The following is a 27,498-nucleotide window of genomic DNA, read 5'->3' on the forward strand; positions in this document are numbered from 1 at the left end:
TATTCTTAGTAATTATCTGAAGAAACTATTAATACCTTTTATTCCAAAATCAGGTCGCAAACCAATGGTAAGGTGTGTGGTGGTGTCCGACCAGAAATTTCTGCTGTCCATGGATTGCATCAATCCTTTATAAATCACACATCTTTGATTAACTGAATACTTAAAAGTGAAAGACATAAATCACATTTCAGAATACATATCACAAAAGTGATGAAAATGGCACTGCATAAAAACAAATACTAGTACAGAGTTCTATTCACTTAAAAAAAAAATCTTTCTTTGTAGTCTAATTTCTCTTTCACTCAAAATTAAGACCATAGCATGAAGCCAGCAAAACATGTTAATGAAACAAACATTATCGAACTAATTATTCACGATTGTTGCGATGACAACATGTGAATCGATGTATTCAACATATACTCTCCTCTTCTTTGTACATTAAAATAAAACCTATAATTTCCAAGGCGCCTCCTTCGTTGTACCAATGGCACTATTGATTCAGTTATTAATTTAGATTTTAAAGTTTAAATCAGACTTTATTCTGCATAAGCAGAACACAGAGCAATACAATCAATTTATGTATACTTGCAAGACTTAAAATTGATTTTGAACCCCAAGGGACTTCAAATCGATTGCATTTATCTTGCAATAATACCAACATGCTTATATAGCGCATATCACTGCCAAATGCGTCCCTATCCGCTTAATTGGATATTATTGCAATACCCCTGAAGGCATCAAGTAATCAAATTTAATTTCAAGTATTGTGATTTATTTTCCTATCATGTAGCAGACCAGGGTCCCGTTTCATAAAACTTGTTATAATAACAAATTTGCAATAACAGTTAAAAGCTACTGAAATCCTTTAATCTGATTGGCGAATAGTAAATTTGTTATAGAAATTGTGCATTTGTTATAACAAGAATTTATGAAACGGGACCCTGATCCCTCTCTTACAAAGACTTGTGATTGATCTGATCAACTTCAACTATGGAAAGCCAGCAACGTCGACATCTAAAATGCAGTGTTCATATTGTATTCTAGAAAGGATGTAGACTCACACATTTATTGTCTTAACAATGTGGTGTGCTCCTCTTTATTTACAAAGGACATTTTGTAGAATATGTCCCTGTATGAAAAAAAAAATGACAATGATGAATTTCCATGTAATTGTGGTTGATCGGATCAATCTCAATTCTTCGCAAGACAGGGCCAAAAAATCAATTTTCAATTGGTTGCTGGACCTATGATTTATTTTTAAAACCTACATTTGACTTGAAATCGATTGCAATTAAAGGTATTATTTAACTTTGTGAGCAGCCGATTTAAAAAATTCTCAAACCAAGATGAAACAGGTGTACAAGTACACGTATTAGAACTAAAAAACCCTGAAAACAACCATTATTGAGAATGAAAAGCTAAAAATACAAGGCAAACCCCAATTTTGTAGTTAGGTGTCTTGAAGATGCTTAAATAGAACACATAAGTGTATGGGATGAAATTAAGATGGTGTTTCCGGTCACTTTATATTTCACTTTTTGAAGCACTAAATAATGGTTTTCGGACGCAATTTTTTCTGGGCTTAATTTTTGTAACGTGTCACAGACACAGGTGACAAGTGTGATATTCTAGCTCAGATTTTTTAAAGTCAAATCAATGTTAGCCAATCACTTTAACCTGCAGCGCCCCCTAAGGCGGTCGGACTTTCTCCAGGTACTCTATGCAAGGATACTGTACCTTCAAGATACCGAGGTTTCTCAGACCTTTCACTCCGTACAGATGAAGAGTCTTCAGCCTGTGAACAGAAAGGTAATAAAATAAAAAAAAGGCTTAAATATGTTTTCTTTTAAGGATCATTGAGAGATATACACATGCAAGCATGAAAGGCCAAAAAAAAAAGAGACAGTTTGCATAACAAGTTAATGTAATATTATTATAATAGTATAATATAAATCATAACAATTTATAAAATAAAAATAATGACACTAATAAAAATGATAATAATGATGATAGTAATGATAGTTACATGTAAGTTGAGGGATAGCAATGATAATGATGGTGATGATGGTGATGATGATGATGGTGATGATGATGGTGATGATGATGATGATGATGGTGATGATGATGGTGATGATGATGGTAATGATGATGGTGATGATAATGATGATGATGGTGATGATGGTGATGATGATGGCAGGGGCGTCGATCCATTTTTCAGATTGGGGGGGCGAAATCATTAACGTTCCAAAGGCGCTCGATCGTACAAAACACCCACCCACACACACACACACATACATATATATATATATATATTATATATACACACACACACACACACACACATATATATATATATATATATATATATATATATGTATATATCTATATATATGTATGACTCATGAGACACAGACACGTATCTCACTACACAGATAGTACGAGTGCCGAGAGTGAGCTCAAATTTCTTTATATTCTGAGCTGAAAACTTGATATTGTAAGCATTTTTGGTACCAATGATTAAGATTTGTATCTAAAAGATAATAGATGCGAGCGCGAAGCGCGAGCTGAAAATTTTGATCTGAAAAAATGACAGTTTACTGGACGTTTTTGATAAAGAACAAGCTATATATCCAAGAAAAGATGATTGCAAATTGAAGCAGTTCTTTTGAGGCTTAGAACTGAAAATGGGACATTTACATTCACCAATTTAATCATGAAAAGTATGGGTTTTTGCTACAGAAATGATGCGAGCGCGAAGCGCGAGCTGAAAATTTTTATATTCCAATCTGAAAAGCGGACATTTTGAGCACGATTTTAAATAAAGAACGAGTTGTGTATCTCAATCTCGCTTGCTGAACATTACAATCTTGTTTTTTTTTAATGCATATCCGGAATTATTGGGGGGGCAAAATGATATGTTTGCCCCCCCAATATTTTCATTGGTGGGGCGATCGCCCCCCCTGCCCCCCCAGGATCGACGCCTCTGGATGATGGTGATGATGATAATGATGGTGATGATGATAATGATGGTGATGATGATAATGATGGTGACGATGATGGTGATGATGATGATGGTGATGATGATGGTGATGATGGTGATGATAATGACGATGATGGTGATGATGATGGTGATGATGGTGATGATGATGGTGATGATGGTGATGATGGTGATGATGATGGTGGTGATGATGATGATGATGATGATGATGATGATGGTGATGATGATGATGATGATGATGATGCTAACGATGATGGTGGTGATGACGATGGTGGTAATGATGATGCTAACGATGATAGTAAAGTTTATGGGGATGGTGATGATGATGGTGATGATGGTGATGCTGATGGTGATGATGATGATGGTGGTGATGATGATGGTGGTAATGATAATGCTAACGATGATAGTAATGTTTATGGGGATGGTAATGATGATGATGATGTTAACAATGGTGATGATGAGGATGATAATGACAGTAACATATTTAAAGATAGTCATTGCCTTTGATAATGATTAACGACAAACACGATTATGATGATAAATTATCATGATCGTGAGGATGAAAAAACCAATTGTAAAAATGACCATGAAGATTATGATGATGAGGATAATTTCAACTATGAAGGGGAGATGATAAAGATGATGATAATGATCACAAAGATGATAATGATGTTGATGATGATCACAGTGATGATGGTGATGATGGTGATGATGATGATGAGAACGATGAAGATGATGATGATGAGAACGATGATGATGATGATAGTAATATGAGGGGGTGGTAAGAATGATGACTATTTTTTTTTTTTTTTAATATCACCTTTATTCAAAACAAAACAAAGGGAAGTTACAAACAATGAAAATAAGTCCAGGTTACTCGTTTTCTTAGGTTGAAGTACAGGACTAATAAAATAATTACAGATAAATGATATATAACAATCACAATCAAATTTACATAAACCGATTATACATTGGTGATTGCAGAAAAGAAAATTGAAATAGATCAAGCACACACCCTTACAACTCAAATGAAGACAGGATAAAGGGGAGATAGAAAGAGTGAACTTGACGACAAGAGATATGAGGAAGAAAAAGTGTGACAAGCGAAAAGAAGGAGGAAAACAGGATAAAAGGAGAAGGCAGAGAAGGAGGAAAATGAAGAAAAAGAGGAATAAGAAGAAGTAAGGGAGTGCAATACAAAGTTTTGTGAATGAGATATTGCATTATTGGCATATAATTACTTCTTTACAAAAATCATCTACCTACTAATGATGATGATGAGAAAAATAAGGTTGACAATGATGATCAAATATTAGTTCTGATTGATATCTTAAAAAAAGGATCTGAACACTAACTTCTTGCAATGCTTGAGTAACCTGATGACACTAGCTTCAGTGATCTCTCTACAGCAATTCAGCTTGAGTTCAGTGAGGGTTTGACTTGCATAGCTGGCTAAGGACGACACACTGAAAAAGAAAATGTACAAAGAACTTTGATATACAGAAAACCAGATTTAGCTCAGTGAGGATTTGTTCAGATGCTTAAAGCCCAGCTAAAGGGTCAATAATTGGAATTATGTTTATTAAGCATCTGAACGTCTCATAATACATAATAACCCCTTCTCCTCATGAAATTGAGTGTAATTATTATTAATGTAAGATTTAATATTTTTCTAATTTACTTGTTTATTATGATTAATTTTTATTGTCAGGCGCCTTGAGCATTCATTGGAATGGATATGTGTGCATCAGAAAAAATGGCTATTATTATTATTATCATGCTAACATTCCAGTCTTGCAAAAAGTGTAATAGCTTTTGAATATTTTAGCTCTTAAAATTCAAATTTGGAATTGTTGCTTGTCTAGCCCCTTCTCTCAGTGGTGTTTTAGTTTTCATTTAAAAAAACCCTTGGAGAAATTACCATATTATATTCGTAATTAAATATCAGAAAACAACTGACAAAGATTATATCCCGATAGTTTCAGCTCATACCATACTTGAGAACGCTTGCGCGTTACCTCCGCCAGCGCCCGATTTAAACGAGTTGTTTAGTGTTTAATCCCTTAGAAGTTAAGTCTTATTATAAGTATTATTGTACCATTTTGGGTGTGTTCACAATTCCTTTGCCTGTGTCTCTTTTTCTTTTCCTTTCCCATCCCTCTCTCTCTCTCTCTCTCATTTCCTTTCTCTTTTTTACCTTCAGCTTAATTTCTTCTCTTTCCCCCATCATTTCCACTCATTTTCAGTTAGAAGTAACTAAATTTGTTTATATATTTTATTAATCGCATGCTACACCCCTTTACAATTACTAGTATTTTATTGTTTAGTTATTGATATATATTGTAAATCAACCACTGGAATTGGGACAGGAGGCTTCATGCCACAGTAATTAAGTTAACTTTTTCTGCTCCTGGCGTTCCAATGGTTGATATTTCTTATTTTGTTTTATTTACGCTGAAATGTATTTTGTATATTATTTGCCGAATAAATACTAATAATAATAATAAAGAACATACATGTAGATACTTTATTTAATACGGCACCTGATCAAAATAAAATTTCATGTCATATCAATAAATTTATCTATTTCAGATACTGCACATGACCGTTTTATGATATATACATTTCATGTAATCTCCTAATGAATTGGAATAATGGCATGTTCATTGGGGATCCCCCCAGATAAAATACATTTTTCCTGTACTTAACAAAGGGCCATACATTTAACATCCTATCTGAGGAACGGATAGCATTGACCAGTTTACCTCTTGTGTGTGGCTGATGTAGAACTTAGTCCAACCTTTTCCAAATACGGACAGCAGGTTGCTAAGCAACGCATCCCCTCGTTCCCTATCTTCCGACAACCAGAAACATCAAGGCTCCTGTTAGACGCAAAAGAATATAATAATAGGGAAAATCAATTCTAGCCATCACTAAAATCAATTCCTTTTACACTTTTTTGTGGTTGTAATAATGCTGTCAATAAATGTGACAAAAAAGAAAATCATAAATTCATTTTGAAACAGATATTTTTCAAGGAATAATGCAGAGTATTATTTGATAAAAATGAATTACACGATTTAACTAATTATTTAAGGAATCAATTGACCAAAAAAAAGTCTGAGTTTGTGGAGCAACCCAAGAAACAACCCAAGTTACCATGGTAGTTGCTATAATGGCAAAACAGTTGTAACTCTTTATAAAACAGCCCAAACGGGACCCTAGTTTCCAAAACCTGGGGAGGAGGGGCATCATTTGTTCTCTTGTCCTCTGAGTTATAGGACAGCCTTCCTAAAGACACTAAAACATGGTAAACTTCTGAAACTTTGAAGAAAAAAAAATAATAAAAGCATTCATGAAAAGTGCCTTCAGCATACTAAAGAGTGGATTTGGCGCGGAAAAAAGTAGCCTTTCAAAGTAAAGAAATAGCCCCACAAATTCAGCCATCGCCCCAATCTGTCTAAAAAAATACTTCCTAATCAGCTGAATTATGTTGGACTATCACTGGACATCTTACAAAGATGTGTTGACCAGTAAATAGGAAACAAGCAAGAAAAACGTGATTCCCTGAATAGTGAAGGAATTATTTCTACACTGTACATAACACCACCGTAAAAGGAGATGTTTGAACTATGCTGGCTGGAACTAAAATTTGTCTTTAGTTTTGGTTCTAGTTGTGAGGAACATCAATAATCCATTAACTTCAATTGGGCTAATTATGTAAATGAGGTCATATCTAAGGGCGCCATGGACAAATCACAGCACAGAAAACATATGTCCAATTTATTATTAGTAGTATTATTATCGAAACATTCCAGCATTTTTAAAGGCTATTATCCGTACCTTATACTGTTGAGGTAAGTAGCAATCTCAATCAGGGCTACGTCTGTAACATGAGGACAGGAAGCGATGGACAATGTCCTCAGTTGCTTGCAGTGTCGGGCAATCTTCTTGACAGCGGAGTCCCTCAGATCCTTGCATCCTTTGAGGTGCCAGTGCTGCAGAGAGCGGAACTTGGGAGCGACCGAAGCGACACATTCATCGGTGATCTGGCAGTTGGAAAAATTCACAGGTATGAACTAAGTTCCACTGGTTCCAATTTTTTCTGACTTATGATTTTCATTACAGATCGAGCATGCGATCTTAAACACATAGGAGTGTTGCCGAAAATTTGTTTACAAATTATTATTACCTCCTATCAAAGCCTCTTTATTTACTATATATTGTCCACGGCGGACTGCGTTTGCACGTTAATGAGTCAGAAAGAAGAGGATTGAAGGTATTTGAATTCCAGTTCATTGTGATTTAGCCGTGAACCAGAATAGCCTGGTGGTTAAGTCGCTGCCCGGAAAGCAGTAGATGGCAGGTTCGAATCCCACTGGTTCAAATTTTTTCTGACTTATGATTTTCATTACAGATCGGGCATGCGATCTTAAACACATAGGAGTAATGCCGAAAATTTGTTTACAAATTAGGTACAGGTATGTACTAGTTCTTAAAATGATCTTATGAATATTTTGTTGTTTCCTACACCAAGAAAAGCATGTGGTAATATAATTTCAAGCAGCCTGAATTATTTAAATCAAACCTTGTTGTTCTAAATAAACATTCTGGCATGTGATAAACACTTTAGGACTGCTTCCAACCATTTCCTAACAAAATTAAATTTCTACACCAAAACTGGAAGTTAGCCTTAAACTCAATCATGAGTCGATGGCCATACCTTATAACACTGTGCAATGTTGAGTGTAATGAGATTGTTGCTGGTCTCTGCAAGCAGCATCAGGGTTTGAGGGGAGAGGTTGAAACAGCCACATAGCTCTAAAACCCCCAAACTGAAAAGCAAAAAAGACATGCACAATTTCCTAATAATACTACTACCACGACTACTGGCACTACTACTACTACCAATAATAATTATTTGGTTACTTATAAGTCAGAGAGTACGGAATATGGAGAGTACCTCAGATGAAATTGTCAAGAAGATCAAAAAAATAAATATTGTTCCACAAATCTTTATTGCAATGGCATAAAGCAATAAGTTTGAGAGGAGAGGTTAAAACAGCCACATAGCTCTAAAACCTCCAAACAATTCAATTCAATTTCAAAAAGACACTGCAGAGCTTACTACAAAAAATAATCTGGGTTTTTTTAAGGTGCAGAGTACAAAATAAGGAGAGTAACTCAGAGTAGAGGTAAATTGCCAATTCATCCACTGCCAACTCGTCCACTCACCACATGGTCTACCTTCATTTAGTCTAATGCCATTCCGTCCATCAACATTTCGTCTAACAACCATTTAGTCCAATAACCATTTAGTCCAATCATCACTTCATCTAATCACCAGTTCATCTATTACCATTTCATTTAATAACCAGTTGGTTTAATACCCATTTTCTTTTCATTCATTTTGCACAATAAACACTTTAGTTTAATTAGACCAAATGGTATGTGGACTAAATGGCTATTGGACCAACTGGTTATTAGACAGAATGGCATTAGACCAAATGAAAGTAGACCATGTGGTGAGTGGACGAACTGATGGTAGACCACATGATAGTTGACGAGTTGGCACTTGCACAAGTTGGCATTGGACAAATTGGAAATATACCCAGAGTAAATTGTCAAGAAGATCAAAAAATATATATATTGTTCAAAAATCTTAAATGTAATGGTCCAAAGCATCGAGGTTCGAGGGGGAGATTGTTAAACAGCCACACAGCACTAAAACCTCCAAACTAAAAAGAAAAAAGAAAGAATAAGTATGCAGAATTTACTTATAGTAAACAGTAGATAATAAACTGGTTATTTTTTAGCCACAGAGTGTGAAATTGAGACAGTAACCCAGATGAAATTGTCATGTTCAAACAAACAGGAATATTAAAGAGAATATTGGAATTTTGCCCTGAAAACTTTATTTATTGGATGTAAGATCATAACGGAACAGAAAAAATATGTTCACTTGGAAAATAAGAAAAATAATTTTGACTCACTCTGAATACAGTTTAATAAAACAAATAATAAAACCCAACAATTGCATGCAAATTTTCTTACTTAGCTCCATATTTGTTGACAATTTGACGAAGGCACTGATCTGAGACAGACTGGCATCCATTCAAGCAGATAGTCTCCAATCTGGCAAAAAAAAAAGAGACAAAAATGACGTTAATAGGGTTGTTACTGGCAGTAAACTTTCAGTGGGGGGGGGGGGGGAATAACACTGCCTGAAACTTGGTTGCCCCCAAAAACTTGAGATTTTTATTGAGCTGGAAAATGCACATCCTAATCTTTTAAATGGTATCTAACTTTACAAAACTAATTAACAATAACCCACTAAATCGCTTGAATGAATGTACGAAGAAAGAAATTCTGTATGAGCTTCAAAAACTAAAGAGAATATCAAGCTTTGAAGTTTGAGGTACAAGCGGATGTAAAACTTCTTGGTTTAAGGACTTCAACATGAAAGTATTTTGTTACATCATTTTCTTTGGCAATGGGTAAATTACATAGGAGTTTTCAACTTAGTTTTTGATCCCCTTAACCCTAAAAAGACTGGGGGGGGGGGGGGGGCTGATTCAGCCCCCCCTCAATATTTTTCGCGATAAATCTGTAACGCAAAAAGCTGGCGCCGCGCCATTCCATGACTTCTTTTTTTCAAGTCTTGCGCAACTTTTGAGAACAAATTTGCGACGCCCGGGTACGTGGTTCCTAAATCACGCAACATTTTGTAAGTGCATGTCGACCCGAAATTGCTCAAAAACGTGAATTTGTGTACAAATCCAATGCAAATTGTGTTTTTAGCCAAAATTCATAAATGTATCATTATTTTCAATTTTACTAATCAAACTCAATTAATTTCATCTTGTTTATGGACAGAATAAAGTAGCGGACGATTTCCATTGAAAAAACAATAAAAAACAAAAAGTAAAAAAACAATGAAATACATAAGAAATTTTAAAAACAATAAAATACGTAAGAAAAGAATTGTGATATTGAATTTTTTTTAAGGTACATTTGATCAGAATTCTACAAAGAGTCTGTGAATAAAAAATTAGCAGTTTAGAGGCCTCATTTAGTTAATTAGAGCAAATCTTTTATTTTATGCATAAATTAGCATAATTAATGAATTATTAGATTTTTCGGAAAATTTGATCCTACAGTCTTGGAGATTATGCCATGGGTAACGCACGTGCCAATTTTCGTCGCGATCGCGCGGTCGACGGCCGAGATCATAGGGGGGGGCTGAATCAGCCCCCCCCCCCCAGTCTTCATAGGCATCAAAATAGCCCAGTCTATTTAGGGTTAACCCTATGATCTCTTACATGTACCTGGGATACCCGTCAAGTACCGCAGAGAGACCACTTTCGGTGCACCAGCTAGTGTCCAGGAGGGGAACTTTTAGGGTATCCAATTTAGCACAAGAAAGGGTGTACAGTCATAGGTAGCTTCCTGCATTATGTGACATGACAACCTTACACACCGGTACACGTACACGCTAAAACCTTTGACCCCACTTATCTTTAACACCCGTTAAGTAATGCTGAAATTGAGGCCGCTGTTGGTGCCAGCGTACCAGCTAGTGCCCAAACTGACGGGAAATTTTGGCTATCCAACGTAATTTAGCACAAGAATGGGTGACCAGTCATGGCTAACCTTACTAGATCGATAACTAGATAACTTGATAACCTAAGAAACACAAGCACCCCTACGACCTTTGAACCAGCTTACCTGGGGCAACCGTCAAGTACCGCAGAGAGACCATTGTCGGTGACGGCGCACCAGCTGGTGTCCAAGGATGTCAGGTTATAGCATCTAGACACATGGAGTAGGATGGAATCTCCCTGGAGCTCGCCCTTGGAACATCCTGTCACGTTAAGCTCCTGGAAAGAAATATTAAGAGGATATGAGAGCAGTGGTAATGGCGAATAAATCCGGCTGAAAGGAGTATATCATCACCCTCATCATTATCATCCGCTTCCTTATCATCATCATCATCACCATTATCACCATCCTCATCATCATCACCATCCTCATCCTCATCACCATCCTCATCATCATCCTCATCTTCATCATTATCATCTTATTCAGAGCGGAGCAAATTATCGCCGGAGCAAATGTTATGGAACCATATAATAAAGCAATGAAATGGAAAAGTGTTCGCTTTTTTATCAGAACAGAAAATAGGCTGTAAATATGGTTCCATGACATTTTCTCTGGCGACAATTGCTCCTCTGTAATTCCACGCAATATGGGAATGACTAACTTCAACCTTGCATTTAACACCATACCCTATCCTAAATATAACAGAAAACTCCAACTCTAAACCTACATGTAACCCTGTATCTTAGACAAAATAAAGCCGAGAGCAATTGTAATGTCGCCTTTAATATACCTGTAAGGAGTCAGCACATGACCTGAAAAGGTTGCGCAATCCATTCTCCGTGACCAGATTTCCACGACATTTATGAAGGGTCAAACTGACGGGGTGTTTCTCTCCGATGTGGGTCAGATAGAAGTCTGTCAAATCCCTACTCTCCAGTCGAATGCAACGCCCTGAGGTTTGTATGGAAGGAAATTAAATTAATTAAAACAGTTGACTTTGCTCAAGTCGACCTTAACTCTTTGTACGCTGAGCTATGAAGCCCTCTGTGCTGAATTATTTTCAGGGAGGGAAACAAATTTACAGGAGATTGCTTGTTTGAGCGTGAAATGCAAAATTCGAGCTGCCCCAAGTGTGCATTGATGCGAAGTACGCGTGGAAAGGGTTAAAGTGTAGAAGCATTTTTTTGGGGAGGGTGGGGGTGTTTTATAGAGAGTTTAGTGTGACTTATAGTCCTGCTTAAATGCAATCACGCACATCTAATTTATACCGGACATAACTGCAATGTGCATGTAAGTGCGACTCTAGGTCACAATTAAATCTTTGTGAATTACCCACCAGAATATGCAAATTAGTTATTAACTTCTTTTTAGTCGAATTGTACAAGACTCGATGTTACTGGTAGGTTCACTCTTATTCCATTTTTATATACTGCTTAAATACATTTCTATTAGAGTGCTCACACATAAATTATTACCCATTACCACCACTCATCTGATTCATGCACGTCTTCACACAATGCACATGAATGCAGTTTTCCCACTCCTTGGGGAGCACTTCAACGAGAGCTTTTTAACCAAATAGCTAGTACCACTACATGTACGTTGTCAATTGTTTTTACTTCTCCCAAATTTCAGGGAATTTCAGGAAATTTTGCTTTGTTCCTGGAAAGGTTCGGAAAATGAGAAAATTCCAGGAAATTCTAAAATTACAATTAAAAAACAATTAAATGTATAAACATTTAATATTTGTGTTACCGTCTAGCACACAAAAATTAAAACTAGCTAATATCCATTCAAAATCCATTCTGTCTTATAGAGCTTTGTGAGAGCTTTATTTTGATACCAACTTCATGTAAATTGACCAATGTTTGGTAAAGTTATGGTCGATTTAAGTTATCGGAAAAAGGGTAAAAACCTGCCGGAAATCATCAAAATCGCCCTAAAAAGGCAAAAAATGCGTTTTTGGGCAAATTCAAGTATCTGTCACATGAAAAATATGATTATATAGTGTCTAAAAACAATTAAACATAGCTATAGCACTTGTGTTCTACACAGTCTGCAAAAACGGGATCACATGAGTAAGTTACTGCTGAATTATAGTCGTCAGAGTGGGACCTATTAATTCAAAATCACCCATCCGCAACCACAGAAAAACCTTCAAAATATGCAAATGAGAGCTAATTAATATGCGTAAATGCAATATCTCCAGTTATATTAGGTTTCACGCAATGAAACTTGGCAAGATGTTTTCTTGCACTAAGACCTTTAATTTTCACCACTTTTGTACAATCTTATTTGACAAATATGCAAATTAGCTCATTTATTATGCAAATTAGCTAATTTATGCATAATTATTAATACATAATTCATCAAAGATTCATCGGCAACAATCAAACCATCCTACAAATTGTCTCTTTCATATGGGTTATACAAGGTTGATAAACTTTATGATTTCACAACACTTATCTTTTACCTATACAGTGCTGAAAATGAGTTTAAGAACAGCACTGGACAGATAACCTTAATGAAAGAGGATATTATTATTAACATGCCAAAGACAGCACATATCTGTTCTTGGCAGTTCTGAAATTGAATGATCAGTTGCTGCACAAGTCAATCCAGGCTGGTATTTGAGTTTTCTTTCAAGTATCACAATAATATTACAGATGCTGTTTCATTAGATATTTTAATATATTCCCAATTTTAGCATAATAAATTGAATTTTTAATAACATTGATGTTTAATACATTTCTATGAATTCTGACTTCAAACAATTTAACAAAAAATAACTGTAATCTTCATCCCATTTCAAGTAGGTCATGACAAGGACAATGAGCAACAGCCAAGGGAATCAAATCGAGAAAGGGGAAACTGCAGCCAGACACAAATGAGCGGACAACCTGATGAGAAGGGATAAGAGGGCATTCAAGGCATAGTAAAAGCCATTGGACAGTCTGCATAAGATATTCTACCTCATTCATTGAACTTGAGTTTTTTTTTTAGCACAACAATAATATAACAGATGCTGTTTCATTAGAATTTTCCAAAATCTGCCTGGTAGATTTTTGATTGCAGGTTTGTATAAAGTGTAAGAGTAAAAAATTAATTGGTGGACTGGTACAAAATTTTGAAAGACATTCATATTATATGTACCACAAACTAGTGTCTCAATATGGCAGGAAATATTACAATTCAATGTTTTTATGTATTGCAAAAGATGAAGTAATCTTGATTTACTACAAAAAGAGCAGCTTATAATAATTTTTAAAGCCCATTTGAAAGTATAATTTGTTTCTTTTGTAATTATGTCTCTTTGAGGCCCCCACCCCCTCCCCCTCCCCCCTAAAAAAAAAATAATTAATAAAGGAAAAGAATTGGTTATGGGCACAATTGAGACAAAATAATTCAGTAAATATGACCAAACAATTAATTAAAAGTGACAAATTTGACTTTCAAGTCTAATTTCTTGAATTGCCTGACATCACACAACTATTGATTTGAAAAACGTACGAGGAAAATGAAAACAGTCGTTCCAGAGGGAGGGAGAGAGGCAATGGAATATCCATACCTTAAACTGCGCATGCGCAGAAAAGAAAAATTCGGTCGGCGAATGTGGCCGGTCGACTGGAGAAATGGCTGTGCAATTTTGCGCGCACTCCCTCTGCACAATCACGGCAAAATTGTTCATTAGATATTTGAAAAAGATCGACATTTTTCACATTTCATGTCACAATCACAACCATTTCACATCATTTCATAATAAAAATCCAATCAATCGGGTATTAAGAATACGTAATCGGCACAAATCTACTCACCAGGACATTTCCGTTCGTGTACAAGAGAGTGAATTTCATCGGCAGTCCATCCGGTGAGTTGGAGTATTCGTGTATGTTCTGCGCTGAAGTCAGCGGATGCGCCATGATTGAAGTCAAGCGCGTAGTACCTCGAAATCGTGAACCAAAATTTGGTTTGCTCAATTCAAAGCCATTTCCTTGCTAGTTACACTCATTTTCAGGACAAAATAATATCATCCCTAAAAAATGTAACTCCTAACCTTTACAACAAGTACTTCACTCTTCGGAAATACACTTGAATACCGGAGATATGAAGAATCCAAGCCACACGGTAAAATCGCCTGCGGTGTGACCCACGTACGTGCATAGCGCCAACTTAATGTGTTCCGCCATCTTGCTTGTTGGTTGCCGATAAAATGCGCATTTTCAGATTTTTTAACGCTCAGTTATTATCCATGACTGAAACATTGACCAATCAAAAACTAGGATTCTACAAGAAATATGAATATTCATATACGAAAGTATAAACATAGATAATTCAGTTTTATGTGAAATTTAAACCCAATACTTCAAAATATGGTTAGTTTTATGTCTCTAAAATGACCCTTAAAACCAGAATTTTATTAGTAAAAAATAAAGGTTTTCCCAAGTTGCTATGGTAACGCGGTCTGAGATATAAAAGCTTAGCAAACACTTCATTTCAGTGATCGAGGATGTATTTGTTTACGGTATACGTCTACATAAATTATAACATTTTTTTCCAGACCATGGATGAACTTTCAAAAAGAGACATTTTAGGCAAGTTTTTACGATTTCCGGCAATTTTCTGACACAGGCATTTTGAAGAGGTAATTTTTACAGAATTAGAAGAAGACATCATGGATTTTCCTAATTATCACGACGGATATGCAACTTACTTGTAAACAAATCAAACAAAGTCTATGATACATTTTCGATAATGCAAAAAGAGACATTCAAGTCTCTGATTGAGAGCCGCAGATTGAACATTCGCACGGCGCAATGGTAGCGTTTTCGCCGAATTCGTCGGGGCGAAAACTCCAAGAGAGCCGTACCACTCACCAGTCCCGAACGCTGCGCTGTATGTTAGATGATTTATCTGGTGCCATTTCGTGCTTATAAATTTGTTTTTTCTACAATGCCACTATCTCATTAAAATTGTTTGTCATGATAACATTGGAAATATTATCGTTTAATGGCCCAAAGGATCGACTGTAATAAAAGATACTTTGAAATATTGTCAGAGAGTGATTAGTTAGGTGATGTTTATGGTCAGAATTTAGTCATGGCTTCGGGTGAACTTACGCGAACGCGGTCACTTGCTCACGGGGCGAGTCGGCCTGGCCCTTTGGTGGAAGGCCGTTAGGCAACGTGCAGTGCAGCTAGAGCAGAGTTGGGGAGTTATAGGTATAAAAATACTTTGAAATAAGTAATCTGCAAATATTTTTGTCTTATCCCTTTGGATTACTTAGATAAGAAATTCAAATTCTCAAAGTTTAAATCAAATTTTAGACAGTGACAACAAAGAGTGGTGCTGTATGGGGGGGGGGGGGGGGGCCGGGGGGGGGGGATGGGTCCCCAATTCACGAACAAGAAAAAAAAGGAAAAGGTAAGAGAATCTTGCGAAATTGTTCAATTGGATTTTTGTAACCAAAAGTCAAAATTATGCTTATGTCGCTTGCTTGCAACTATATATTTTATAAATTTTGCCTGATACGCCATATCGTAGTACCCTCAATTATTTTCACTTGTTACGCCACTGACATGACTGATATAACATCTACTAGTTTATGATAACATTATTTGGTTGCGGGATCAAAGCATCAGCTATATAGCTAAACATTTATACTTTATGCCTGTTCAACTTCCAATACAGGTTTAGGCCTGTATTTATGAGATGTTAAGATCTATGGGTGCCTTTATTATTTTCATTTTCAATTAAAACAATTATTAATTATGTATTAATTTAGTATTAACCTCGATGATACATTTTGTTGTATTAAATCGTACAATTTCTGTTGTATTAAGCCCCTTATTAAGCCCTTTTAAAAACATGCTCAGTAGCAGACCCCCCCCCCATATATAAAGACAATAGAAGTGTAGAATTAATTGAACCCCCCCCCCTTATTGAGGACAAAATGAAAAAAAAAATACTCAAAATAATCGACCGCCCCCCCCCCCCTTTGACGAGGCAGCTGTCGGTGGCCTGATGTCTTCATTGACTTCTTTTTGCTTGTAAAAATAATATTAAAGAAATAGGGGCTACTCTAAGTGTCCCCTGTGAAAATTTATTTGGATCTGCAAGTGCATGAGGCTGCGCCCCCTCCAACGTCATAGCTACCCCATATCTTTAGGTTCTAGCTCTCATATTTTTCAGCTCCCTGGTTTTTTGGAAGAAAAAAAAACGAGGCGAAAGAAAAGAGTGAAATAAATTAAATACGATTAATCAAAATTTGAGTTGTTTGAAAGAATTATACTTATCAGAGAAACTAAATTAAATTCTACAACCATGAAGAATAACAGCAATCTTGATAAATTCTATTTTTTTTCAAAATCAGAACCAATCAACCTTTTTCTGATTATTCTGTCACTTTCCATATTTTGGAGAAAAAAATAAAAGTGTTCATCGACGCCCTGTACTGCATGATGAAACTGTATCCCCACTCGGCCCTCGTAACCAGGGCCGTAGCCAGAAGCATTTTGTTGGGGGGGTGTACCAGCTAAATTTGCCAACTAAATTTGGCGTGACAGCGCCAACGTGAGCACAGGGGGAGTCTGATGGGGGATGTGCCCCCCCCCCTACAATAATCACATGCTAAAAGATTTTGAATTTTTAGAATTGAATTGGTGGCATTTGGTGAATACTTTAAGGTAAATTATACAAAGATATACAAAGATATTTGCACTTTAAAAATAAAGGCTAGTGTGCCGTAGTTGCTAACTTGCAGTATAATGATATACCCTATGCATTACTAATATCAAAATCAAAGATTTGTTGATTTTTAATTGACCTTCTGTGCAAGATGTCTCAACTAAAATTTCAAGAGTGCTACTGCAAACAGTGACGTACCGTGGGTCACGGCATGGGGGGGGGCACCAGCAAAAATTTAGAGTCATTAAGTGGGCGCGCGAAGCGCGCTCAATTGCCAGGTATACTGACCTGATAGACGGAGACGTTTTAAGGACTGTGGCATTAAACGGATATGTATCTTAGTGATCAAATAATGCGAGCGCGAAGCGCGAGCTGAAAATGTTTGATATTCAGTCCTAAAAAGGGACATTATAAGCAAAGTTTTGTAATCATGATACGTACCTGTCTTACAAAACAAACAATGCGAGCGCGAGCTGAAATTTTTTGTATAACTTAACCCTAAAAAGGGACATTTTCAGGACTATCTTTTGGAATTTATGAAGTGCGTACGTATCTCATCATAGTCATCTAATGCGAGCGCCAAGCGCTTGCTGATTTTGTAAGAATTACACTGGCACATGAAGCACTTTTTGTGGTCATTGTAATCATGAACATGATACGTATTTCACTAATGAAATATTGCGGGCGAGAAGCGCGAGCTGACAATTTTTGAAATTCAGACCTGAAGAGGTGGCATTCTATGGCTTGTTTGTAGGAATTTACTATTTCACTAATTAAGTGATGCGAGCGCGAAGCGCGAGCTGAAAATTTGTTATAATTAGATCAGAAAAAGGGACATTTTAAGGACTGTCTTTAGGAATTCGTGCACTGCAAAAACGCCGGTGTTGATTTAACACCAGCCCGGTATCTATATCGGTCCACAGTCCACACCAATGCGAACGTAAGCACTGACTGGAAATGTTTTATTAAGGCCTTAAAAGGGGGCAATCACTTTAAGTATATAGTCATGAAAAAAGCATATGTCACTACATAAAACAATGATAACTTGAAGTGCGAGGAGATAGTTTTTTGCATAATCTTTATGGACTTAAAATACAACAGGACTATATGTCTCATTAGTCAGACAATGCGAGCACCAGGAATGATGCAACCCAACCTGCCCCCATCCCCATCCTAAGCACCTTCTGACACCATAAATAAAAAAAAAAAAGTTTAGTAAAAATAACTTAGAACATTTTTGTGTTTTTTGCCAACTGCAAACTTGTAGACAAGTCTACAAGTTGTAGACTTGTCTTCATGAATTTGCCAACTGCAGAGTTACCAGTTTTTTAAGTCTTGTCTTCTGTTCTTTTCAGATCTGAAACGGGGCAGTACTTGTACATCACTTTGCTGACTGGTAGAGCGTATAGTGTTCTGCCACTTTAATAGGCCCACTTTATAATTTGCCAACTATACTTTGGCTTTGATTATTCAACTTAAACCTTGGAAATTCATCCCACCCAATATTTATGTACCTAGTCTTGCCTCTAATTTTACAAAACTAATGTGTTTGTTAAATCGTCAATAATTGTGGTATAATTTGCAAACTAACAAGCTTGTTCATATTGGGGGAGGACTGGGGGCTTACTCTGTGTGTTATTATAGCTCCATCTGTTTTGTACTTGGTATTTTGCTGACTAGTAGGGCTCTAAGTCTGGCTACATGGACTTGGATTTGCCAATTGGTTGTCTTTACTCCCCTTTACTCTAAAAGTCGTAACCTTCTTCAAAGTTAGTACCCCTATTTTCCTTTTCTTTCTTTCTTTCTTTCTTTCTTTCTTTCTTTCTTTCTTTCTTTCTTTCTTTCTTTCTTTCTTTCTTTCTTTCTTTCTTTCTTTCTTTCTTTCTTTCTTTCTTTCTTTCTTTCTTTCTTTCTTTCTTTCTTTCTTTCTTTCTTTCTTTCTCTCCCCCCTCTCTCTCTCTCTTTCTTTCTTTCTTTCTTTCTTTCTTTCTTTCTTTCTTTCTTTCTTTCTTTCTTTCTTTCTTTCTTTCTTTCTTTCTTTCTCTCCCCCCTCTCTCTCTTTCTTTCTTTCTTTTTCTCCCCTATCCTCCATTTTGCCAACTGGTACATGATTTTGCCGACTGCCACGAATGTTGGGGGGGTGTCGCACCCCCCCATACCCCCCCACTAGCTACGGCCCTGCTCGTAACCCCCCCCCTCTCCCTCTCCCCCTCCCCCACCACAATGCCCCTTGCTCATTTCTCTTATCTCACCTTGACCTTAATTAATTAATCTTAACTATTTGGCGGTACAGTCAAACGTGACTGGTCGCCATCATAGTTTCATCCCCAACAAACAAGGAACAAACAATAACAATTCTGTTTTTCGACCCAACATCATTCCTTTCAATACGCGTAAGGCTATATACGTGGGCATGCACAAACAACGTGGGTTAACAAAAACTGACCCGCGTTTGGACTAAAATTGTGATTAAAATAAAAATGTTATAAATATGAAAAAAATATGTGTATAATGAAGGATATCTGATAAACGGAAAAACATCAATCGCTAATTCATAAAAATGCTGGAAAAGATATGACAGAGGTTTTTAACAACGGTAATCAAGGGGAATTAGTGTATGGGTGAATGGCGTTCGAGCTTTAGCCGGAGAGGGCGCGGGCCAAATCTGCCTGAATCTGGCAATATGGCGTCGTCCATTAAGCTGACGTTAGCCAGCGGCGACTGCACGTACGTGGACCATAAATTGGTTTCCACGGAAGCAGAATACAGGGTCATGATCGGAAAGGTCACGATATCCTTATATGGAAATTTCATGCACATATTTAGAGTGTAACATGTGAGGATCGTTGATTTTTCTGAGGGGATGTTTTTAGTCATTTTCAGGGCGTTTTCAAAAATACGCGAAGTTAAGCGCCACGCGTCATTTCCCCCCAAATACCGGCGGTGTGCTTGGAGTTAAATATTGATTAGAAATATGAATTCTTCATGAAAAAAGGTGAGAAGCGAGACAGAGCATATTGACAATACAATAAAAATGGAGGTAAAGAAATTAAAACTATATACTTATTTTTAAACTCACAGGAATGTTTTAAAAAGTAACAAAAAATTATGTTCACGCAGGAATGGATGAATTTAGCATTTCAAGCAGACTGTGTGCGCATACGCTGTGCTATGCCTACAGTCATACGTAGCTCAAAATTTTCTGCTCATGCTCAGTGCATGCATTTTTTAATTTTGTTCCTAAAGTGTGTGAACTAAAAAAGGTCAAATTTCTTGATTTTGATCACTTGGACCAAGTTTAGGCTTTCTGTATTATTGTCAAATATTTTTTTTTTTTTTTTCAAACTTGAAAATTCCAGGAAATGTCTATGAATTTCGCGAAATTCGGGATTCAGTTATGGGAAATTTGTTTTAGATCTGTGGAAACACTGATGTTGTCTTCTGCATCCTACCGTATAACCATTAATGATGAGGCAAACTTACACAGCGAGTCGTCCATTGCAATCCTGTGGAAGCGTTGGCAGGTCAGCGCACACTGGACCAGCATGTGTTGTGGAAGATGGGAGAAGATAAGTAGCAGGATCTCATCGGGCAGGAGCTGCCAGATTGACAGTGACTCGGATCCTCTAGGACTCTGAGCAGAAATGAAAGGATAAAAGGGTACGTCGCCACTTGGTCAAAATTGAGGCCACAGGAGAAAATAGTTTCAACTGTAAAACTACTACTTGGTCAATAAACACTTCACTTTGTCTTTTTTGTGTTTGGACTCATGGCCATAAGTTGAGCATTTTTTTAATACAGTTTTTACCAAAAATTCTCACAAAATTCACCATAGTGTGCACCAAATCTTACAATTTCCCTTTAGAAAATGCAAAAGTGCCCTATGTCAAGCTTTCTCAACACCCAGTTTCTTCCAAAAATGCACCTTGCTCCCCCCCCCCTCCCCTCATTAGTATGGCAATGTTGCCAAGAGCTCTATTGGGGATACCCAAGAGGAAAATTGTTGGAATAGAACTGTTTTAAGTGATGGAACCAACATATTTTATTTTATTACAGTGTAAATGGTAGAAAGGAGGACCAAAAAAGACCAATAACGGGCACTCTTCTCATTTTGAAATAGAAATAGTAACGATATTGATTGATTCATGGTGTTGCATGAATTCATGTGGTCGACGAATCTCTCAGGATTAAGACGAAAGGGCGACATCACAAGAAGAGTGTATGTTGCACGCTTGTTTCATGAAACATACAAATTGCCCCGCCCCTCCCATCTTTAGTAAGGTCAAAACATTCCACTACGTAACACTTTAGTGCCTACTTACATCTTGAATGAGTTGTAAAGTTAACGGGGGAACACCAACAGATCCACGTCCTTCTAACACCCTAGACACGGTGCCATCTACAGGTATTGGGGAAGAATGTAGAAAATCATAGATAAAAAATGTTTTCTGGGTGTGGGTGCTACTTAAGGCAGCACAAATTCATACATTGAATACTGCTGACACCTATAGTGATATGCAAAAATTGAAATTCTCCATCAATGAGAGCAATTATATTTTAAAACATGAATCAGATGAGTGTTCTAACACTCATTGACTTATTGCAAGGTAGGACAACAATTTCATACGGGAGAGCATTTATAATGAAAGCAAAATGAAGAACAAATGTAAATTGAGCAAATTGTCTGAAAATAATGAGTTTATACCAATGAATGAACAAATCCTGCTTGTAAACTGTTATCAAATTGGCATGCTTTTAAATAGTAATGTCTGCTTATATGTAAATGTGTAATTAGTGATATCATTGCACATTCATAACAATTGCTTACCAAATATCTTAGAAGACCGTACTCTGACAAACTCCCCATCTCTCTTAGACATCGGACCTGCAACTGGAGGCTTGCTCTTCCTTGCAAATTCTCTGTTGACCCTCGACTGACCTACTTTGACCTTTGAACCTGAGGCTGAAAGGTCACTGATAGAGCGGTCGCCTTCTAAGAGACTAGAGGTGAGTTTGTGTTGGGTCATCCATGCCATACTTGACTGGGGCCACTTCCTGTCATAGCTCTTGTCTGGGGAGGAATACATCTTTGAATGGGCACTGGTGGGGCGGGCGTTACCTTTCTTAGTGGCAGTTCTCTTTGGGTTGGCACTGCTTGGTCTTGGTTTGCTTGTCTTTTGGAAATCCTGTCTCTGCTCGCGAGAATCTACATCATCTTTCGAGACTGAGAAGCTCACTCTGTTCTGGTCAAACGTTTCACCAACAGTGTCCTGGCCCTCAGGAACCACAAAACTGGATGCTGCGGGAGGGTTGAAGTTAGATATTCTGTCGAGGACTTCATTCTCGTCTTCCAAGGGTGCTTCATACCTTGGTGAATGCATGAAGGGGGCCCCGACTTCAATGTCTATAAGACTATCGTGGCTGTCTTCAAGCTGGGCAAGTACATCAGCGTCTGGTCTATCCGTTTGCATGCTGGACGATAAACTCAGTCTCAGTGATGGCTGGTTTTCACTGGTTGAGGAAGACTCTGATGCTAGATTCCTCACTGGGGACACTATAGCTCTTGGTGAGGAAAGCTTTCTCATTCTCCTGTCCTTTTCATGGTACTGTCTGATTTCATCCCTGTGGGCATCTGGTGTCCTAGGACTCTTCCTGGGTCTTGATCTCTGTGGAGAGTTCCGCCTAAGCTTTGGAGAACCCCTATTTGGTGTTGTTAGCCTAGTATTACTTGGCTTAGACGATGGAGGCGGCTTAGGTTGTTTCCTGGCTGATGTCAGGTCCACTTCAAAAGCAACACCTTGCTTTGCATTTCCTGGCACTTGTTTAGGTTGGGACATCGCATTTATTGCAGCATTAGCTTTAGTTCCAGTAACATAACTTTCAGTGTCTTGAGGATCAAAGACAAAGGACACACCAAATTTGGACTGTTGAATGTGAGAATGGAACGGAGTGTTGACATTGGGATCTGCCAGGTTGTTTTCACTAACATCTTCAGATAGATCGTAGGTTCTCCTCAATGCTTCAGTTTCAGCTCTCGATTGTCTTGAAATTGTTGTTGCATCCAGTACTTCTTCAATCATATCTGTGGAGTCTAGGTCACTTGTTGTCAAGACACCAGCCTTGCTGTAGTCCCTCACTTCCTTGAGGGGCGAAATAGCTCGACTATCAGGCCGAAAAGTTTCAAGCCCCAGGTCAGAATCGAGTGTTCTGTTCGCCACCTGAATAGTGGCATCATCAGTAGAAGAATCAGCATCATGGCTCAAAAGAACACTGGATCCCTTACTATAACATCTCATAGGATCTGTCAGAGGGGATTCTTTGGAGTCAAACAATCCAAGCTTTTCTAAGAGATCAGCAGTAACTGCTGGTTCTCTAACCTTACCAACTACACTGGAATTTTCCTCCTCGAGGACATCTCTAACAGAAAATTCTTCACAAGCATATTCTGATTCCTTTTCTCCTTGGTGCAAACCATCTTCTCGGCCAGAAGGAAGTACTCCAGAGCTGTATGTTGCTTCCTTGCTTTCAAAAGGTACAGGATCGAACTGATTCACTGATTTATCCGAATAAGGAACAATATCATTCTCCTCTAATGCTTTCGCTGAACCATTCTGTAAATCGAGCTCATATTCTTCGGCACTGAGTTCTGCTTCCGTCTTCTTTATAGCATCATGTACACTGTATGATAGTAATGAACTCTGATTTAATGGCGGGACAGTTTCGTTTTCACACACAGAAGCAATTATTGATTTCTCTTCAAATTTTCTTTCTGGCATCTTCGGCGCAAACAGCGAATCAATCTTTCCAGAACTTCTGGAAGACCGATCCTCAACGGCAAATTCGGTAGGGTGAGTTTCCTTGTCTTTCTTTGATTTGACCTTCTCTGTCAACCCTCTGATGTACTGCCTCAGTATATCATCCCCTTGTTTGGCAGCATTACACAAAGCCCCCACATCAAAGCTCAGATCATCCATTTCTACCCCGCTTTCTTCTCCTTCATCCTTGCTTCTTCCTGCAGATTCGTCATGATCAACCCTCTCGTCCGTTGTGGTTGGAAAGGATTGTTCAGTGACGCTCTCCTGTGTCTCTGGTTGGGTTGGTCTCTGTAGAAGAACCTCATCTGATGCTGACGGTACAGGAGATAACATGTCCTCTTTTCTCTCATGGTTGGATGCCCCTTCTTTCAGCCGAGCCATGTCTGCATCCACCTCATTCCCATTAATGTCTGGTCGTCTCTGTTTCAAAGTGTCGTCCCTTGGTTGCAAACTCTTCCTTTTAGAAGAAAGTATTGATTTATAGTCTTCATTTTCAAGGAAGGATGACAGCAGTTCATCATGCAGCTTTGCCTTGACCTTGCGGATACTGAGCAAGGACTGGAGCATGTTCTCTGCAGAGTAGGCACTGTGAAACTCGGATGCCTGGAGGGCTTCACTTTCTACCTGTGAACCCAACTGCGATTGGATGCGCCTTGATATACCCTCTTCCAGGTTGGCTTTACTCCTTAGCGCATAGCCATCCTCCAGCTCTGGTCTACCTTCTGATGATACTTGAAAATGATGGCCTTTTCCTTGATCACTGAAGAAACTATATGATTGTGTCCCTCGGGCATCCTTCCCACTTTCAGTAGATGACGGGGACATATCATTGACAGAAGGCTTGCGATTTTCACGCAATCGGAAGAAATCTTGCAGTTCCCTATCACTGCGCGTACTCTTATCCTCTGAAGTATCTTCCACAACATAACGTGAGCTTTCGTTGGCTCTCTTTCTGAAGTCCTCAAATTCCGACTGTCTCCTAGAATTTGCATTACTACTTCGATACACACTGGCTGTCAATGGTCTTTGTGCAGTTTGTTCACGATCCTGAGCCTTCTGTGGCTGTTTGGGTCTGGCTCCAGCCTTGGCACTGGAAGGCCTCAGATTATTCTTAGTAAGCCTGCTACTATCTCCTATATCTAATCTGTAATGATCACCACGGGCTGAGGGAATAGCACTAGATGGCCTATTCTTCTTTCTTTTGAGAGGTGTCACATTCATGTAGTCATCGCCAGAAGGGCCTTGAGGATATTGGTGACCATGTCGAGGATTACCAGATCTAGCAGATGATGGACGGCTACTCTTGACGCTCGGCGACTTGTCGCCTCTTGTCCTGTCATGGAAAACTTGCTGTTGATGTATGCTTTTGCCTTTTCTGGTAGTTCCACTCCCCATTTTAGTCCTGTCTTGCAAAGAATCTGTTGACGGACTCTTGGACTGATGAAACCCATGGTACAAGACATCTTCCTGATGTTCGGGTTGATGTGAAGCCAAGCTCTGCTCAAAGTAGGCAAGTCTCTTTTCCCTCACTTCCCTCCTCAGCTTTGTCCTAGATGTCTCCATGGCTTATCCGTTACTTCCATCCAGTACCTTTAGAATAACAAGCAAACAAACAAAAAACGTGAAAATGAATTGTTAGAATAAACTGCCTCTCAAATACTTGATATGTCAACATGTATGTAATAGTCTAGGAGATGGGGGGCTTTATTCAGAATTTTTGGTGGGGAAGGTTTGACAGGCTTATCTGGGGTAAAATTGTGTGCTGATTCCAAAAATGTCAGTCTTATTGACCGTACTCACGACATTTTAGCCATTTTGGCCAATTATTGACCAAAAATGACCAATTTGACCACGCTTTGGAAAATGGTCCCTTAACAGAATGCTTATGTGCCCACATCCAATTAAAAGGGTCTATCCTAAGTAAAAATTCACCCAGATTCCAGATAAAGTGGTTTCATTTGCCAAATCACAATAGAAGTGGTCATTTTGGCCATGTTTTGACCAAAATTGACAATTTTCATGAATTTTTTGTCCGAAATGTGTTACAAATATTGATCAGAACTACGATTGGATGTCTTTAGAAATCCACATTTATTTTCAAAATGTGTGCTAGATCATAACAATCAACCTCATGTAATTTATTCCGTCAGTTTTGACCTATGAGGGTCATTTTGGGTACTTTAGACATAACTGACCATTCGCTCAGTTTTGCATAATAAACTGCAAATCGGAAGGAATTTGAGGTCTTCAGCTTGTTTTATATTCTTCCCTTATAAAATGAGAATGCATTTAAAGGTCTATCTTGTGTAGAATTTTATGCTGATTCCAAATATATCAGTCTTAATGACCCTATCCAAGAGCTTATGTCATTTTGGCCACTTATGGCCCTCAAAATGACCAATAACAGTTCAAGTTATCTAAAAATGTTTCAGTATTACCAGGATCGTTACAAAGGTGTGCCGTGACACCAAATATTGGTGTATTAATTCTTTAAATTGAACATCTCAAAAGTATTTTGATCTCATGTAACTAATTCCATCAGTTTTGACATTTGAGGGTCATTTTGGGTACTTTAGACATTACTGACCATTCGTTCAGTTTTGCGTAATAAACTGTTCAAATAGGCAAAGATTTGAAGTCTTCAGCGTGTATTATTTTCTTCCTTTATAAGATGGGAATGCATTTAAGGTCTATCTTGTGTAAAATTTTATGCTGATTCCAAATATGTCAATCCTAATTACCCTATTCAACAGCTTATGGTCATTTTGGCCACTTATGGCCCTCAAAATGACCAATAACATAAGTTCAATTAATCAAAAAATACTTTGAATGTTACCAGAATCGTTACAAGGGTGTGCTGTGACACCAAATATTGGTGTATTAATTCTTTAAATTGAACATCTCAAAAATATTTTGACCTCATGTAAATTATTCCATCAGTTTTGACATATGGGTTCATTTTGGGTACTTTAGACATTACTGACCATTCGCGCAGTTTTGCGTAATAAACTGTTCAAATAGGCAAGAATTTGAGGTCTTCAGCGTGTATTATATTCTTCTCTTATAAGATGGGAATGCATTTAAGGTTCTAACCTTTGTAAAATTTTATGCTGATTCCAAATATGTCAATCCTAATTACCCTATTCAACAGCTTATGGTCATTTTGGCCACTTATTGCCCTCAAAATGACCAATGACATCAGTTCATTTTATCAAAAAATACTTCGGATGTTACCAGAATCGTAACAAGGGTGTGCTGTAGGATCTAACATTTGTGTAAGAAACCTTGAAATTGAACATCCCCAAAGTATTTTGACTACCTTGGTCATTTTGGCCACCTTGACCCCTGGGCTTGACCCCTGTCCAATGTGAATGTTAATTCAGCCTGTAGCGAACATGG

General features: G+C 37.7%; 1 protein-coding gene across 1 annotated transcript; it reads right to left on the reverse strand.

Moving 5' to 3' along the window:
* Window positions 1–289: 289 nt before the first annotated feature.
* On the reverse strand, window positions 290–25,802 carry LOC129263803 (uncharacterized). The gene is made up of 11 exons (XM_064100932.1): window positions 22,113–25,802; window positions 21,607–21,683; window positions 20,768–20,918; window positions 11,391–11,551; window positions 10,727–10,878; window positions 9,053–9,133; window positions 7,722–7,833; window positions 6,842–7,047; window positions 5,764–5,880; window positions 4,354–4,464; window positions 290–1,795 (listed from the first exon to the last, which is right to left on the reverse strand). The coding sequence occupies exons 1-11, from the start codon at window positions 25,660–25,662 to the stop codon at window positions 1,690–1,692; spliced, it is 4,824 nt and encodes a 1,607-aa protein (XP_063957002.1). The 5' UTR covers window positions 25,663–25,802; the 3' UTR covers window positions 290–1,689.
* Between the last annotated feature and the right edge of the window lie 1,696 nt (window positions 25,803–27,498).

This window comes from Lytechinus pictus, chromosome 6, assembly GCF_037042905.1.
Source record: "Lytechinus pictus isolate F3 Inbred chromosome 6, Lp3.0, whole genome shotgun sequence".
In the NCBI taxonomy this organism is placed as follows: domain Eukaryota; kingdom Metazoa; phylum Echinodermata; class Echinoidea; order Temnopleuroida; family Toxopneustidae; genus Lytechinus; species Lytechinus pictus.

What these genes read in the sequence shown, in the direction of transcription:
- LOC129263803 (XM_064100932.1), bottom strand. Translation starts at nt 25,662, where the DNA reads ATGGAGACATCTAGGACAAAGCTGAGGAGGGAAGTGAGGGAAAAGAGA. An exon ending in CATGTGCTGACTCCTTACAG is followed by an intron (nt 10,879 to 11,390) that starts GTATATTAAAGG and finishes ATTTCTTTCCAG; the next exon opens with GAGCTTAACGTGACAGGATG. An exon ending in TTACTCAAGCATTGCAAGAA is followed by an intron (nt 1,796 to 4,353) that starts GTTAGTGTTCAG and finishes TTCTGTTCACAG; the next exon opens with GCTGAAGACTCTTCATCTGT.